The 17,446-nt window shown below is 39.3% G+C and overlaps 1 protein-coding gene across 2 annotated transcripts; it reads right to left on the reverse strand.

Annotated features, from left to right (window-relative positions):
• Positions 1 to 5: 5 nt before the first annotated feature.
• Positions 6 to 15,253, reverse strand: grk5 (G protein-coupled receptor kinase 5). Of its 2 annotated transcripts, none has more exons than XM_053645482.1 (16): positions 14,983 to 15,253; positions 11,577 to 11,672; positions 11,354 to 11,466; positions 10,159 to 10,236; positions 8,659 to 8,741; positions 8,470 to 8,562; positions 8,282 to 8,345; positions 7,976 to 8,116; positions 7,694 to 7,884; positions 7,567 to 7,604; positions 6,416 to 6,505; positions 5,039 to 5,247; positions 2,311 to 2,448; positions 1,871 to 2,008; positions 1,599 to 1,775; positions 6 to 356 (listed from the first exon to the last, which is right to left on the reverse strand). In XM_053645482.1, the coding sequence occupies exons 1-16, from the start codon at positions 15,032 to 15,034 to the stop codon at positions 258 to 260; spliced, it is 1,800 nt and encodes a 599-aa protein (XP_053501457.1). In that variant the 5' UTR covers positions 15,035 to 15,253; the 3' UTR covers positions 6 to 257. The 2 variants fall into 2 exon arrangements, with proteins under 2 accessions (XP_053501457.1, XP_053501456.1); XM_053645481.1 differs by having other exon boundaries at positions 8,659 to 8,759.
• Between the last annotated feature and the right edge of the window lie 2,193 nt (positions 15,254 to 17,446).

Here is a 17,446-nt window from a genome sequence, read left to right on the forward strand (position 1 = left end):
CAAAATGATTTCACTGATTTTCAGTTGTGTATTTAGATAAGACGTAACAGTATAAAACACATGGAAAATGTCAAATTAATCATAAAGTAAGGCACATATTCACTCCTTCACACTGTGACAACGATCTGTAAAACGCAGCATCAATCCTGCTAGTTTAAATCCTAGTTAAAAAGTTAAGCACTAGGCACAAGTCCTTACAGCTACACGAACCTTTAGTACATCTCCGTCGAAACGGTATCTATTTATAGACGCTGTATTTACAAGTCATCCGATATAGAGTCTAATAAGTTCGTTTGAAGCTCATCAGAACTCTTCCTCGATGGTCTGCTCTTCTGCTCTGTGGCCTCGTCACAGGTCTGGAAAACAGAATCCGGTGTAAACGGATACATCAGCTGGCATGGACGTACTAGGAAAACGCAGTATACGTTCACGTTCATTTTTGACCTGAACATTCCTGCGGTTATCCAGTCAGCCCACGGTGTGACAGTAGCAGCAGAGCAATGCATAAAATCCTGCAGATACAGGTCAGGAACTTAATGTATACATCAGAATGGGGAAAATCGTGATCTCAGAGACTTTGACCATGGTGTGATTGTTGCAGGCAGACAGACAGGCTGCTTCGAGGAGATCAGAAACTGCTACTCTCCTGAGATGTTCTCTAGAGCAGTGGTCACCAACCCTCTTCCTTGAGATCGACCTTCCTGCAGGTTTCACCTCCAAACTAAATCTAACACACCCGTTTTCGTTGATCGAGAACTTAATGAGGCGATGATTAGGTGCTCGGGTGGGCACGATAATGGTTGGAGCTAAAGTCTTCAGGAAGGCAGATCTCCAGAACAGGGTTAATGATAATGATGATAGAGTCTTTACTGATCACATATACACTACGGCACATTGAAATTATTTTCTTCACCTACCCCACTGCGATAGAGACCACAGAAACAAGCAAACAAAAAACATCTAAAGTTACGAAAACACCTTGAAGACACGAGAGGAGATCAGAGGAGAATGGCTGGACTTGTTTAAGCTGACAGGAAGTCTGTGGTAGCTGAAATAACCACTCTTCACAACTCTGCCGAGCAGAAAAGCATCCCGATTCCCAACGTGTTGAACCTTGAAGGACCGCAACAGCAGACGATCACATCGGGTTCCACTCTTGCCAAACAAGAACAGGAATCTGAGGCTACAACGGGCACGGGTTCACGGAACCTGCACTGTTTAAAAAAAGGAAAGACGTCATCTGGTCTTTTTTCCAATCTGAGGAGCTTTTCTGATCACCACGGTTGTACGATTGGCTATTTGAGTTCCTGTCCGATTGAAACCGTGTGGTCATTCTCCTCTGACCTCTCTCATCAACAAGGTGTTTGTTGGATGTTTGTTTTTTGCACCAAATCCTAGATAAGCAACGTCCATGCCACTGTCAAAGTCACCGAGATCACATTTTTTTTCCAATTTTTATGTTTCATTTGAACATAAACTGAAGCTCTTGACTTGTAGCGCTGCTGCCACATGATTGGGTGATTGGATAAATTCATGAATGTACAGTTCCTTGCAAAGTGGTCAGTGTTTGTGGAGTGTTTAATAAAATATTCCCTTACATGTCTTTTAAAGATTTTATCAATCAGCCTGCGTCGGGAGCTTGTCTTTGGTTGGTGCGTGCTCTTGTGGTGAGAACTGGGGCTCTGGCCAACCGGAATTGTACGATCAAGATCTGGCGTCCTCGTGCCTTTGGGGCCGAATACGTTCAGATCTTTAAAGCACTCCGCCTCAATCATCTGCACAAAGCAGAAGAGAGAATGTAGCAGAGTTTTTGATGTAAGGAAAAGGTGTTTAATTGTATTATCTTATGTACTTGTATTTGTTTCAATACCTCATTTTGCCATGGGATGGTCATGCTGCCCGTGCAGAACTTGGTGTAAAAGTCTTCATCTGTCACATCAAGGTTGACTCCCTTCACTGTGGAGAATTGGTCGATATCCACAACGTCATGGCAGTACACGGCTTTTGGCTGTGGCAACGAAGAACGTAAGTCATCATGAGCTTTGAAAATGGAGGACTCATTTTGCACTTTAAAAATAATCTTTGGTGGAGAAACGAAACCTCATCATGGTCCAGAATACACACTATTTAAGCAAACTTGTAATGTTTCCTGTCTTTTACTGTTTACTAGCAAATTAGTTCATTAACAAATGACTGTTTTCCTCTAACAGCATGTTCACTTTTTGCACTTTGACAGGTTTGTACACTCAAATGATTTTTGACACTGCAGTGTGTCTGCTTAAACCATGATGAAAAATTTATCTTACTTACATTTGGCACAAAAGGTGGCTCCAGCATTCCAGCCTCTAACCGCCTGAAGTTGATGTCCTTGAAGAACACGTTATTTTTTATGTCGTTCGCACCACCAATGCCGCATCCCAGTCTTTCCTCTGGATTTTTGGCCAAGAGCTGAGAGAAACAGTCTGATTCAATTCAACAGTTTAACACCATATTACTTGATGAGCTGCATATTTAACTAAATGTTTGTAATGGTAACGTAAGTCCACTGACATGTAAGCTACACCTGATGTTTGTTCATTGAGTTACAGTAACTTTAAAAAAAAAAATCATCATTTTCTGATTGAGATTTCAGTTTTCCTGTACACAGAGCCACAGATATCAGATTGGACATGGATGTCTGATCACGAAGAAATGGAAGCCACTGGTGAACTTTCACTTTTAGTAAATGTAGAATTTGGCTTAAATACTACTCGACTCAATATTATTCAAATAATACTTAAAATAATTTTTAAAAAGTAAATTACGATATATATATTTTACTTACATTCTAGTAACAATATTTTGATTAGTTTCACTGTAGTTACTGAATCATTTATAGTGAATATGCTCTAAATATTAAGCTGAGACAGTAAGGGGTTAATTCATATCTAAATACAAGTTTACATGTGACACACTGGTACTGGCTTTTATTATTCTGTACAGTTACACCTACTTAAATATAGTAAGTATCAAAGCCATTTGTAATTGAGTTGCTCAGACTTTTAAAGGTTTAAAGTGGTTTATTAGCTTTACTGAAGTCACAACGCGCTAAATGTGGTACAGTTCAAAGTACTTTACTGGAGTTGAGTCTTCAGAAGTGGAATAGTAAAAGTTCAACTCCACAAATGCATTATGAAATGACTGAAGATTGTGAGAATGGCCACACCTCATGCTCCACCTTCTTAGATAATTAATCCTATAAATTCTTTTTCTCAGTGACGAAGTTTCCATACCCACAGCCTCCTCCCTAGTATTTAGTCAGTAGTGTTGTTCCTGGCTGTCTACTGCAAAGCAGAAACCACACATAATTCCAGCCCAATGACTCTTCGTTGTGGGTGGAGCTACGGGTGAAACATGGCCACCAGAATAAGACATGATCAATACACTCACTAAGCCCTTTATTAGGAACATCTGTACACCTATGCATTCATACAATTATCTAATCAGCCAATCGGGTGGCTGCAAAGCATAAAATCCATGCAGGTACGGGCCAGCAGCTTCGGGTAATGTTTATATTAAGCATCAGGATGGAGAAAAAATGTGATCTCAGTGATTTTGACTGTGGCATGACTGGTTGGTTTGCATATTTCTATAACAGCTGATCTCCTGGGATTTTCACACACAACACTCTCTAGAGTTTACTCAGAATGGTGCAATAAAGAAAAAAGCATCCAGTGAGCAGCAGTTCTGCGGACAGAAATGCCTCGTTGTGGAGAGAGGTCTGATTATTTCGAGCTGACCGAAAGGCTACAGTAACTCGGATAACCACTCTGTACAGTTGTGGTGAGCAGAAAAGAATCACAACACGTCAAAACTTGAGGAGGCTGGGCTACAACATCAGAAGACCACATCAGGATCCACTTTTGTCAGCCAAGAACAGAAAGCTGATGCTGCAGTGGGCACAGGTTCACCAAAACTGGACAGTTGAAGGCTGGAATGTAGCCTAGTCTGATGAATCTTGATTTCTGCAGAGGGACACAGATGGTAAGAATTTGCTACCATCCGCATGAATCCATGGACCCACCCTGCCTTTGTCAACTGTCCAGGCTGGTGGAGGTGGTGTAATGGTGTGGGGAATGTTTTCTTGGCATACGTTGAGCCCGTTAATACCAATTAATTATCGCTCGAATACCACAGCCTGTTTGAGAATTATTACTGACCGTGTGCATCCCTTCATGGCCACAATTTACCCATCTTCTAATCTTCTACCCATCTTCTTCAGGCATGATAATGCACCATGTCACAAAGCAAAAGTCATTTCAAACTGGTTTCATGACAATAAGTTCAGTGTTCTTCAGTGGCTTTCCCAGTTACCAGATCTGAATCCAGTAGATCACCTTTGGGGTGTGGTAGAACAGGAGATTTGCAGCATGAAAGTGCACCTGAAAAATCTGCAGGAATTGCATGATGCGGTCATGTCAACATGGACCAGAATCTCACAGGAATGTTTCCAACATCTTATAGAATCCATGCCATGAAGAAGTGAGGCTGTGTTGAGAGCAAAGGGAGGCCCCACCCAGTATTAATATACTAATACTAGTGTTCCTAATAAAGTAATAAGTATACAAAACTGAAGGACTTGGTCAATCTTCCTGTGATAGGCTAGTTCATATGAAACATGCCCTCCACTACCCTTTAAATGTTCATTTAATCTTTGTCTAAAGGCAAGGGTTGTCAACAAGTGTAATGTCGTGCAGAAACAAGTAAGTTTATTTGCTTTACTTCAAACAAATGTTGCTTAGGTGTCTGTCTTTTATGTCTGATGGACATATTCTACTCAGATCATACACTTTGTCATGTTCTGTGGATGTGGATTAATATTCTGTCCCACTCTAGATTGCCATCTCAATAAAGTCACTGGGTCTAACAGGCCACCCCATAGTGAAAGGTCCCTGTTCTTCATGTCATTTAGTTGAGGGCGTGGTCTGTACTCGCAAAATGGTAGTCGTACTTTCTTACTCTACGCTTGTCTACAACAGGTTTAGTGAGGTGTTCATACCGCTTGGCAGATGTCTTTCGTGTCCCATGTGAACCGGACCCCGTAGTCCTCTCTGGTCTCGAGCACTCTTTTCTCAAGCTCTTTCCGGTGCAGCCGCTCGTGGCGCTCGCGGAACGGAAGAGACGCCGCGGTCATCTCGTAGATGAGACAGCCGAGTCCCCACCAGTCGACACTGACACCGTAGTGCTTGTCACTAATGACCTCTGGAGCTGCGTGCACAAACAGTCGGATATATAAAATTAACTCTACTGTACATATGTAAAGGCTGGAAATAGCAATGGACTGATAGTAAAGGGCTGATTTGGCTGTAGAAGATGAAATCATTTACTAATCCTAAAAGTTTTAAAGCGTTACAAAGCTTTAGTGTGTTAACCGTGCAGAAGGTGATTATTTACCTATAACAGCTCATTCCAAAGTACACTATATGGCTAAAAGTATATGGAGACCTCAGTATTGAACATCCTGTATTGTTCCTCAATGACCTCCACTCTTCTGAGAAGGCTTTCCACTAGATTTTGGAGCAATGCTGTGGGGGATTTGTGCTCATTCAGCCACAAGAGCGCATGAGGTCAGGCGCTGATATTGGGTGAGGAGGCCTGGTGCACAGCCATCATTCCAGTTCGTCCTAAAGGTGTTTGGTGGTGTTTGAGGTCAGGGTTCTGTACAGACCACTCGAGTTCCGCTCCAAGTCTGGTAAACCATGTCTTCATGGAGCTCGCTTTGTGCACAGGGCCGTTGTCGTGCTGGAACAGGTTTGGTCCTCTTAGTTTCAGTGAAGGGAAGTTTGGGGAAGAAACACATATGGGTGTGATGGTCAGGTGTCCACATACTTTTGGCCATGGGGTGTATTTTATTCCTCTTGTTACCACAGCAATTTGCCAACAATAATTCTAATATTTTGAGATACTGGATTTTTGATTTCCGTGAGCTGTAAGCCGTAATCATTCACTTAAATGAAATAGTTCATAGTAGAAATAGAAATAGAAATAGAAATAGTTCACTTCATGTGTGATTTATGAATCTACAATATATGAAAGTTCCACTTTTTGAATTAAATTATGGAAAAAAATGAACTTTTCCATGATATCCAAATTTTTTGAGATGCACCTGTACAGATATATATATTTGAACTCCGTAGTCAACACCACCACCAAAAAGAAAAGTATTGCGCAGTCATGTTATGAAAGTTTTAAAGTTAGGTTAATATTATATTGATGCAAGATGTAAAAGTAGGATATTTATCATATTTTGCCTGCACGTTAAAAACTTGTGTACAAGTTATATATGAACTGTAAGATAAGAACTGGCCTATCGTTTAACCCGTCGGAGTGTTAAGCTGCGTGTGTCCTGTGGTTTACTGATGACATCATGACATACCCATGTATCCAGACGTTCCCACTTTGCCACGAATGTGCTTTCCTTCTTTAACGATTACGGACAAGCCCAGGTCAGATATGCGTATGTGGCCTATAAAAAACAAAACCACCAGCATCATAAATGCATGAAATGCTAATTTACACATGTAAAACAAATACACCTTTGGGGAATGCTCTACATATTTATAAATAACAATGTGCACGCACTTTTCTGTGGTTGATTAATGAATAAAACATGACAGGATTTTTTGTTAAATGAAAATCATCAACATTGGGATGGTGCGATGAAGCCGAGTTACTCTTACCACCCTGAAGTTGATTACTCCGAGGAAACAGCACGCGCTGTAGTGTTTGTCCTGAGGTTCTAACTGTTACAAAGCATTGACACTGGAGACTCCTTCCAGAAATGTTAAATAAACTTCTTCACCATATCAACGATTAACGATATTTGTTGAATAACAACATGTTTTTATCTTCTGTCTGTAGCATATTATCTTCATCAAAAATGAAGACAATGAGTAATTTAAGTGCCTTCTTATTACATTGCTGGTTCTTTTGGTTAAATTATTTTATTAGTTTGTATTTATGTTGTATTTAATCCCAATTAGGTTACGTGACACCGTAGATGTGGGCCTCCATGCCTATATCTTATACCGTATACGATCTGGGTGGAGGAAGGTGGGGGCCCAGAACTCCCTAACTACAGCCCTGGTATTATATATTATTTATATATCTCTCATGAAGACCTCTCAGGAAGTGTCCTTGTATGGACGTTTCTTGGAAATTTTAATGACCAATTGCAGAAGTGCAGTGGCGAATCAGTGTGGCTCGGATTTCATGCAGAAAATGAATTCAGAGCATTGTTCCTGAAGCTTAAAATAGAAAGTAAACAGATAAGACCTGCACACATCATGGCCTGTGCATTCCTGAATTATTTCCTCATTTGACCGGATAAGGCATGCTCTGAGTAAGACAGCAAACGGAGGCTAAAAATAGAAACCAAATGATGTTTTGTGTAATAAACGTCAGTTGTTTACGTTGCACGCAAAGCTATTATAGGCCGCGGAAGATGAATTCTGCCGTACAACATACAGCGGTTGAACCATATGTAATGTGTTGAGTGTGTGTTCCTGCATAGATGGATGCACTAACCGTTATCATCCAAGAGGATGTTTTCAGGCTTTAAATCCCTGAAATGAAATTGAAGTTGATTATACTTCCAGAGATTGAACTAAGTATATTCAAAGTACATTTAGGTAAGCTTGTTGAAGCAGCATACCGGTAAATAACATTGTTTTGGTGAAGATGATCCAGGCCACAAAGGACCTGAGCTGCATAAAACTGCACCCTGTCCTTGCTAAATCCTGTAATGCCCATCTTGTATATGTGAAACGTCAGATCTCCTCCATTCATCAGCGTCAGCACCAGGCAGAGAGCTTCCTTGGTCTCATACGCGTAAGCTAAACTGACCTATTGCACAGAAACAGAACAACATTCTTAAATAAGAAAAGAAACAGACAGTTTTGCTGATACTGTTGAAAATATGCTAAAAACTTCTCACCACAAATCTGCTGTTGACTTTCTCCAGGATTTGCTTCTCATTGAGTGCCAAAATTTCTGCCTTCTGCTTCTTGATGCGCTTCTTTTCCAGCTTCTTACAGGCGTACATTTTGCCGGATGCCCGAACTTGGCACGCACAGACCTGAGGTGTGAAGTGTAAGGTGAATAGCACATACTTGCATTTTGTTATTTTAGTAATGACACGTTGCGTAATGACACCCGTTTAAATACTTCAAAGTTTCATCACTTATTCAATACGTGAACATTCTTCTACAACTGTTGCTGTTTTAAATGACGGTATCCTTACCTCCCCAAAGCCGCCCTTTCCTAAAACCCGGTACTCTCGAAACATGTTCCTCGTGACTGGTTTTCTGTGGGCAGAAACGTGTGTTTAGCTTGTTTTCCTGAATGGACGGATACACTGTATCATCTTAGGCTGTATGTCTCACATCATTTTGCAAAAAGGGCACAGATTTGTAGGATCAAATCGCTCACCTTTCAACCATCTTCCACTGCAGGAAACGGTCAAAATACATGCTCTTCTGATAATCTTTGAAAGGCGCTCCGCTTAAATAGTCATGTAGCGCCCTGGAGCAAGAAAACCCCAAAATTTCGGTCATTATAGATATTACTGTCAGCGCACTTACAAAGCGAAACCCTTTCTTTCTGCAGAAGGAAACTCACTTTCTGCAGTCGCTGAAGGGACTGTAAGAACTGTTGAGCTCCAGGTTCTTCTTGCATATCTCCCGATGGTTATCTGGTATCTCCTGCACAAGTTGAGGAGACTGAACATATACATAAGCTAATATAAACAAAAATAAAAACTAGGACATTGTACATATAAATGGACATTGGACAGTATTTGCATGTGCTGTGATCCAGTCTAGCCTACGTAGGTTAAACATACTGACAACATTTTCCATTTGAAATAAATATAACATCAAGGCATTGGTATTACCAGGAGTTGCATAAGGTTTTACTCTTTACTTCTTCCACGAGTACCAGCCATGTGAGAAGAGTGCCACTCGACGTATAAGTTATTATATGGAGTTAACATCGATATCAAAGACATGAGGCTCCCGATAGGTACGACCGTTTGCTTTATTATTATAAGATTGAGCATAACTGGCCTTTCTCTTTGGGTGAGAAGGATGGTGTTAATCTCTCCCCTGTCAATCAGAGTGATACTAACCAATCACGGGAGTTTGTGAGGCTGTGGTCAAGTCTGTCATTGGCAAGTCCAAGATAATTCCAGGACCAGGATTATGCAAGAACGAGTCAAGACCATAAGTCAAGTCTTAAGGTAGTCAAGTCCAAATGAAAGCGAGACAAGATCGAGACCGAAAACCACCAAATCCTTTTCAAGGTTACGCCTTAATCTCAGCTAGTTTGCTTCACTCATGCACTGCGCCAGCGAGATGGCTGTTTTCTAGTTAATGAATTTTTAAAAATGTGCACGCGAAAATAAAACATTCATTTTAGAAACTCTTGGTCAGGAACAGGGGGGCACGGTGGCTTAGTGGTTAGCACGTTTGCCTCGCACCTCCGGGACTGGGAGTTTGAATCCCATCTCTGCCCTGTGTGCGTGCATCTTGTATGTTCTCCTCATGCTTCGGGGATTTCCTCCGGGTACTCCGGCTTCCTCCCCAGTCTGAAGACATATGTTGTAGGCTGTTTGGCATTTCCAAATTGTCTGTAGTGTGTGAATGGGTGTATGATCGTGCCCTGCGATGGGTCGGCACCCCAGGGTGTTCCCCGCCTTGTGCACCGAGCTCCCTGGGATAGGCTCCAGGCTCCACTGCGACCTTGTGTAGGATAAGTGGTATGGAAAATGGATCTATAGATAGATGGTCAAGGACAAGACCATATCTAGTAAGACCAATGCACTCGACCAAGACAGCCAATAAGTTCAAGAAAAGTCAAAGTCAGTACCTTAAATGTCTCGAAACTGGACCAACTACAATTGGGTGGCCATTATCTCTATTACCTATTATTTACAATTTAATCAAATTATATATTACCAAAGCTTCCTGTTTACCTAAGCTAAACATGAAGGAGCTCTCCAGATCCAGGTTAACTCCTGGGTATTAATAGTTCAGGAATATTGTGTCCAGTGTTGGAAGAAAAATAAAAAAAAATAAATAAATACATTCAGTGCAGTGTTGCTTATTTAGATTTGTTTACCTCTGTGTTGAGATACTTTGAAATAATTTCATTCCCATAGCTCTTCCATTTCTCGGCTGGTATGACCTCATGCTCTTCCTGATTAAAACAAACAGAGAAAAAGACCTCAACAGCTAGCTAAATGCAGAAACCTTCGTCACGTTAATAATATTGCTTTATCAGTGTTGTTGAATGACCAATTCTGATTGGTAAGAAGGTGTTGATTAATTGTTTCTAACGGCAGCTCAGACAGTAATCATAGGTTTATGTTATTATACGCTGTAAATAGTTTCTATGGTAACAACACAGGGACTTGTATGATGGACGCTCTACATAAATGGGTTTAAATGACATGCAGTTGTTAATACGGTCAAGTTTTCTTTCAGGAGATGTTTATTTAGCATTTATGGCTCTCAAAAAATTTTCAGACATGGGGAAGTCTTTGCAATTTCTTCATAACAGGCCAAGCTGCATTTTTTTTTGTCATGTCTACTTGGAAAAAAAAGAGTCTGGTGGGGGAAACAATCGTTTGTAGCTATTATGATGTACAAGAGGAAGTGTCACAGAGTATTGACTGAAAAGGTGCTAATAATTGTTGGACACCTATATTTAACAAAGATATATTTTTTGATAAACCTGTGTTGTGTTTGCAATTGTTTCATATCCACGAGAGCAGAGTATTTTTGTGAATTTTTTAACTAAATCTTCAAAGGTTCAACAATACAGACAATTTTTCACAGCATTCTTTGCTCATATTTACCAAGCGTGCCAATATTAATGGAGGGCAGTGTAAGTGATGACAGGAACTAACTTGTTTTGCGGATACTTTGGTATCAGAGGAAAAAAACAAATTGGGATATGCTCTTATTGACTGTTGTTCTGATTGTTGATTATTATTTTATTCCTTACTTATACACTATATTTCCAAAAGTTTGTGGACACCTGAGCATAACACTCGTGTGCTTGCTGAACATCCCGTTCCAGATTTAGTCTCCCTTTGCTGTTATAATAACACTAGATATATAATATAATATAATATATATAATACTAGATTTCGGAGCGTGGCTGTGCGGATTTGTGGGGATTTATTCAGATTTTCACAGGAGCATTAGTGAGGTCAAGTACTGATGTGGGGCGAGGAGGCCTGGGGTGAAGTCGACATTCCAATTCATCCCAAAAGTGTTGAGTGGGAATGAGATCGGGGCTCTGTGCATACCGTCGCATCCAGGAAGTCCATGCAGCATTTCAGCTCTGGTTTTGTCTCACAGTAGAGTTGGAATAATGCCTTCCCTATAGGCTGTTCCACACACAGGCTATAGTAGTCTCGTTCTGTAACACACAAACACACACACACACACACACAGAATCATTGCATTACCCCAGGCGCTTTCTCATTTCAGAAACTGAACTGTTTTATTCTTTTGCATTCAGCATCTCACCGATAGTGCGTTCCAGCTCAGCACACTCGTTAATGTGAGGAAATCGCAGCAGCTCTTTCCATCTCCTGCTTCTTCCTTTGTGTTTGCCACGACCACCTTCAGTGACATGACAGAGATGATCATTACAAAAATGCTTATTAGGGAAAGCTGTCCACATCAGCAAGGGAGAACACGGAATTACGGACAACGTGAGTCCTGAATCTTATCCTGGATGCTGCAAGGTTGAGTTGTAAGCTCTGTCTGGATTTAAAACGCAGAAAAACATTTGCTCTTTTGGTGTTATAAGAGCTGAAGGGTCTTAAAATGGCAACACATGTGGGTATATTCCTAATGAGCAGTGATACTTGGCTTGAGATACTGTGTGTTATTGAAGAATAATGTAATCTTGCTCAAGAATAATTACTTGGATAAATGCAATTAGTTCCCTGATACAAGTTAAAATAAAAAATGGACATAGTGGACAAAATGGCACCTCTTCTGGACATGTGGCACACAGAAAACTCATTTCTGGGGTTTGTTATTGAACTAGTTATGCATTTAATGACTTTTTCCATTTAAATGTCTACACAAATAAAATAAGATAATGGCATAATTTGTGACATAGCAATATGTTAATATGTTCTGTATAATTGGTCTAAATCTCTTTTAAAACCCAAACAAAATGTCTGACAATACTCATGAAGCACAAAGAAAATAATCGTGACGTAATAAAGATAAACGTCATAACGCAGAATAATGTCAATCCTTGTATGAACCATCCATCCATCCATCCATCCATCCATCCATCTTCTATACCGCGTATCCTCCTTGTATGAACCATAAGACAGAATTATAAATGTACAAATTCTTGTCTCGGTTTATATTTCACAGAAAAAGGTAACACGTGTACGGTCCTAACGCACAGTGTTGAAACATTAACATTTAAAACATTGAATATGTGTTGTGTGTCATCAACGCTGCTTTTAATACATTCAAACCTTCCATTATTAAATGACGTTCCTTCACTCCCTGTATTTTCTTTCACGGGTAGCACAACACTGAGCAGAGACGTGTTTATGAGACATTTCTTTTGGAAAGAGTCTCCAGTCTCAGTGCTTTGTAACAGTCAGGTAAGTTTTCCACCATGGAAAATCTTCAGCATGGAGATTTGGAGCTCAGTTATATGACAAGCTACATTTATTACCTTAATAATTGTTTAAAGCTGCTATGATGTATGTGCTAACAGGAACTAACATCATTAAACCTAACGACAAAAAACTTCACGGTTTAGTAACAACATCCCTTGCATTTCTGTTAAACGAGAGCTATATATAATCTAGATCGCTATCAAAAGACCAGTTCATGCTAAACCTGAAATTCAGTCTTTGTTTTGTACGTGTAACTGACAGAAAAGTCAGGAAAAAAAATATAAAATTTCTCTGTACAGCCACACCGATCATATCACCTTTCACTGCTACAAGGTAGTAGCTGTACCTGGCAATGAACTTTCACACGTACCTGGTTCTTCTGGTTAATCTACTGTAGATACCTGGAATTGTTGCCTTGGTTACAGAGAGGTGTGGTAGTATCTTTATATGTACATATGTTTGACTCCATTAATGGGTTTTACTGTAGAGAAGGGTGGATGCTACTGAGAAGGAAATTAATCAAGCCATTTTGCAGCATGCAGAAAATGAGTTCTCATTAAGGTATTATAATCATAGTTTTAATAGTTCTAACTTCTTACAGTGTACACTTGAAGGTTCATTTCAATGGATTTGTCTTGCTTTTGTGCTGTTACAAACACTGCATTGCGCTTTAAGCATTACATTAGTTCCTCTCAATTCCTGCTGTTATTACTGGTTTCTCTAGACCACTAGTAAACAAAACGATGCCCAGTTTGGCATTCTTTTTCAATTTAACACAAATAATCATATTATTAGCAACAACCTGAGTGAAAAGTAGAACCTTAGAAATATTTCTTAAAATATGATTATAGGGAGGAGGGAGTTTGCAAGCATTGAGTTAAAAATAGTTGCAGGAAGTAAGTTGGAGACGGGATGTGTACTGTATGAACACCACACCTGAATTCTGCTCGCACTCCGGAAACCCGAGTGGTCTGAAATGAGATATTCTCGACTCATGGACTCCTTTCAGAATCCTTTTTTCTTTTTTTTTTTCTTACTCTTAACACCTGAGTAACTCTAGTACACATTTTTGAACATCTCACAAATAGAAATAAAAGTTTTAAGATCAGCAAAAACAGAAGAAGAGTAAAAAAAACAAACTTATAAATAAATAAATAATAAATAAATAAATATGTTTAAATAAATAAATATAGATAAATAAAATTCTGCTCCTCAAATCTGGAACACATAACCTCACGTAATAATAAAAAATGAATATTTTCCTTTTTGGGTGTACGTATTCTCATTATGCATATTTACTTAATTATTCTTCTTGTTTGTAGTGTCGAAATATTGCATATTTGCTTAAGAACATGGTCGTGTTTGTCCAGACTTTGCATCTGATTTCCTGTTTTAACAGACGAATTTGACACCTGCTGCACCAACTTGCGCAACCTTTTATTATTCAAAATTGTTATTATGATTATATTTGAGTGCTGGAAAAGCTGTTCTGAATATTACATTAGGTTATGCAGCTATTTGTAGTTACCTATACACCTATACACAAAACAAATTGGAAGACATTTTCACAGAGTTCAAATAAACTGGACGTCCTTCCTGCTTTCTGACTCAACCGACAGGTTCTTAATTTATCTTTCTAATTTTAGCTCTCGCACAAACACACGTGGATTGCAACTGTGAGAAAAGGGGTCAAACCTGTTTGGGACCTTAGGGCATCAGATTTGTACTTGTTTCCTGAATACTGTGACGTCCTTTATACGAGCTGAGAGAGAGAGAGATATGTGGAAGGGGCTGTTTCCTATCGAACCTTGCGATTCAAGAAAACCTTGAAGAAAACCTATGCATCTCCGAGTGTGCGTCCACAGAACGAAAAAAACATTTTGAAAGAAAGAAATAGAAATGGTAGGATTTTAAATATTACAGAGTAAGGATTTTTACGGTCAAATCTATTCGTATACATTCACAAGCAAGAGTACTAGTTTAGTACACAACACGTGCTGGATTTCAGTCATCCGGGTCATTTTGAATAATTTGTAATAGTACGTAAAGGTGCCTGGAGTTTTACTGTAATCTTGCAAACTGAGTCGCATACTGTACATGTCTGCAAGAACACACAACGAAAACAGAACTTTAAAATAAGACACGCACAAGCGTATCAGTTTCTTGAAGCATGATAAAATCTTTCAACTTTGCATACATGTCCGATGCAAGCCATGAACATAATTTACGTCACGTTTCAACGCTTTGTCTGGGATACAATCAGATAAAAGCTGTCTTACCTTCTCTAGCCTTGATCAGTGCAGTGTTCGCTGCCATAGACTCGATCTCCATCGCTCCACTCTGTCAGATATCAGCACACACAATAAATCTGGAATATTTTGTCTCGAGTTACGTTTATGCCTCTAAAGTGAGATTCTAAAGGAAAGATAATTTCACGTTCCTTAAAAGTATTCAGTTTGTCCTATCCATGTTGTCAAGCTTATCAAGTGTGTCTCATACTGCAAATGGACTCTAGTAAGAACTACCAAGTCTGTTAGCTCTGCATTCAGCATTTAAATAGGTGAGGAGGATCAAAAATGTGACCGCGTCACTCTACCAGCTGGTCATGCTTGCTGCATTTGACGTAGCAGGGTTTTACCCTGAAGGCAAAAGGAGGTAGTAACGACTCTGGTTTGTCTGAAATATAAAAGCAGACGGGCGTAGGCCTGGAGCCAATGGAAATATTGTCATGATATTGTGAATGTGTGTTAGTTTGAGCAATCATACAACATAACTAACACCTACAGCTCCGAATTAACTCTTAGTTCATATGTGTTCAGCTGGACTCTATAGACATTAAATCGTGACACTGAGATAAGATCCACAAATAAGCAGGATATTAATTATTAACTAATGTTTTCTTAATGATGAATTCATCCTTAGTGCGTCAGGAAATAATGAAGCGTATCGATTAACAGCCTCTGTGTCGACTGAAAGAAAAAAAAAGACATCTAAACATCTTGAATACAGTCAAATTTATCTGGTATTTCCTAGATTTCCTATTTTTAGTAATTGTAAGCATTTATTTTTAGAAAGAAGCTAAATGTTCTGCCTAGAAAATAAGAACATTTAAAGCTTTGTAAAGTTTTGTGAAAGAGTAGGGGTATAACCCCGGTGTCCTGGTCAAATTCCCCCATTGGCCCTTCTCTATCATGGCCCCGAATTAGCTTCATCACTCTCTCCTCTCCACTAATATCTGGTGTGTGGTGGGAGTTCTGGAGCACTATAGCTGCCGTCACATCATCCAGGTGGAGGATACACACTAGTGATGGTTAAGGAGATCCTTCCAGCATACCCCCCCCCCCCCCTTATTCCATGTAAAACACTTTCAGTGTCTAGAAAAGTGCTATATACATGCAACTGTAACTCACTATATGAATAGCTATTCATAATAGTAATAGTTAATAACTCATCCTGTGAATTAATCTCATGACTTATGCAGTATTAATAAAGATCATTTACATCATTAAAAGTCTGTGGCATGAAACAGTCAGTACACTGTTCTAAAATCACGTCGATACACAACTCTAAATTTAGCCTTCGTGACTACTATTATTAGCATTCCACAGTCATTAACAGACCAGCAAGATGATCGTCATACCTATTTTTAGAAGAACACACTGATAATCTAGTTTGATTTGAATCCTGGGATGTCAGTGCAGCTTGTGTACTTGTTACTTCAACAGTCTGAAGTTTCAATTAACCTACATTGTGTACAAAAGGACAACGTATGCGACGTACAGTAAGTCGGGATAATTAACAGAATGAGTTAACAAGATGTTAATGCATAACTATATACATAACTATTACCATTATTATTTGCTATTCATATACAGTATGACATTATTTGGCCTGATCTGCTAAGGATTATTTTATCGTTACAAAAGCATTACAAACATGATAATTAATATTTTGCTTATCTGTGGACCTTATAGTAAATTCTTACAATGTTAATTGATCACCAATTTTCCCTAATTTTATAAACTAAATCAGTGTATTCATTGCTATTTTTCATACTGTAGCTGCTTGTGTAAAACAAAAGTTTGTACTCAAAGAAAGATTTTCTGGATCATGGTGGATGGGGCTTTGGAGAGAGGTTTTGGGTGGAAGACATAGGACTGAACTCCTTCATGAGCTCAGTCTGGTTGAGGTTATCCACATACGGTGGCCTTAAAGGTATAGTCAGCAATTTGGTCAACTTTCCCTGCTTTTTTGAAACCCAAGATTGAAACAAATAACCCCCCTTCACCCCTGTTTAGCCCTTGTGGTCACATGATCCAAACATGGCTATTTACGTACGTTTCGTAGAATAAACTGGTTCGTTCAAAGCTCATTAAGCAAATTGACTCATCACCTCATGCGACTGTATGTTTTGTTGTTAATTGGTTCTGGTCATAAACTTCACTGAGTGGACCTTTAAAAATTGCTGATCACGTTGACTACAAAATTGACATGAATTGCCTTCCTTATCAGTGTATTTGACCTCTGCCACTATGGGGTCCTGGGTAATCAGTCAGTCTCACTACTCCTGCCACTCTGGCATTCTGTAATAAACCTAATAACTGCTGAAATTGTCAAAATAAGTCTGATATTCCACTGATTTTCTCACCTCTCTTGATAGTGCACAAACACAGGCAGTTATTATTGCACCTAGTGGAAAAAAAATGGGAACTGCAACAACACTAATAAGGACCCATTGGGACA

Source organism: Ictalurus furcatus, chromosome 16 (assembly GCF_023375685.1).
Source record: "Ictalurus furcatus strain D&B chromosome 16, Billie_1.0, whole genome shotgun sequence".
In the NCBI taxonomy this organism is placed as follows: Eukaryota; Metazoa; Chordata; class Actinopteri; order Siluriformes; family Ictaluridae; genus Ictalurus; species Ictalurus furcatus.

What these genes read in the sequence shown, in the direction of transcription:
- grk5 (XM_053645481.1), bottom strand. Translation starts at nt 15,034, where the DNA reads ATGGAGATCGAGTCTATGGCAGCGAACACTGCACTGATCAAGGCTAGA. An exon ending in CAAAGTATCTCAACACAGAG is followed by an intron (nt 8,760 to 10,158) that starts GTAAACAAATCT and finishes GTATATGTTCAG; the next exon opens with TCTCCTCAACTTGTGCAGGA. An exon ending in ATAAAATCTTTAAAAGACAT is followed by an intron (nt 357 to 1,598) that starts GTAAGGGAATAT and finishes TCTGTTTTCCAG; the next exon opens with ACCTGTGACGAGGCCACAGA.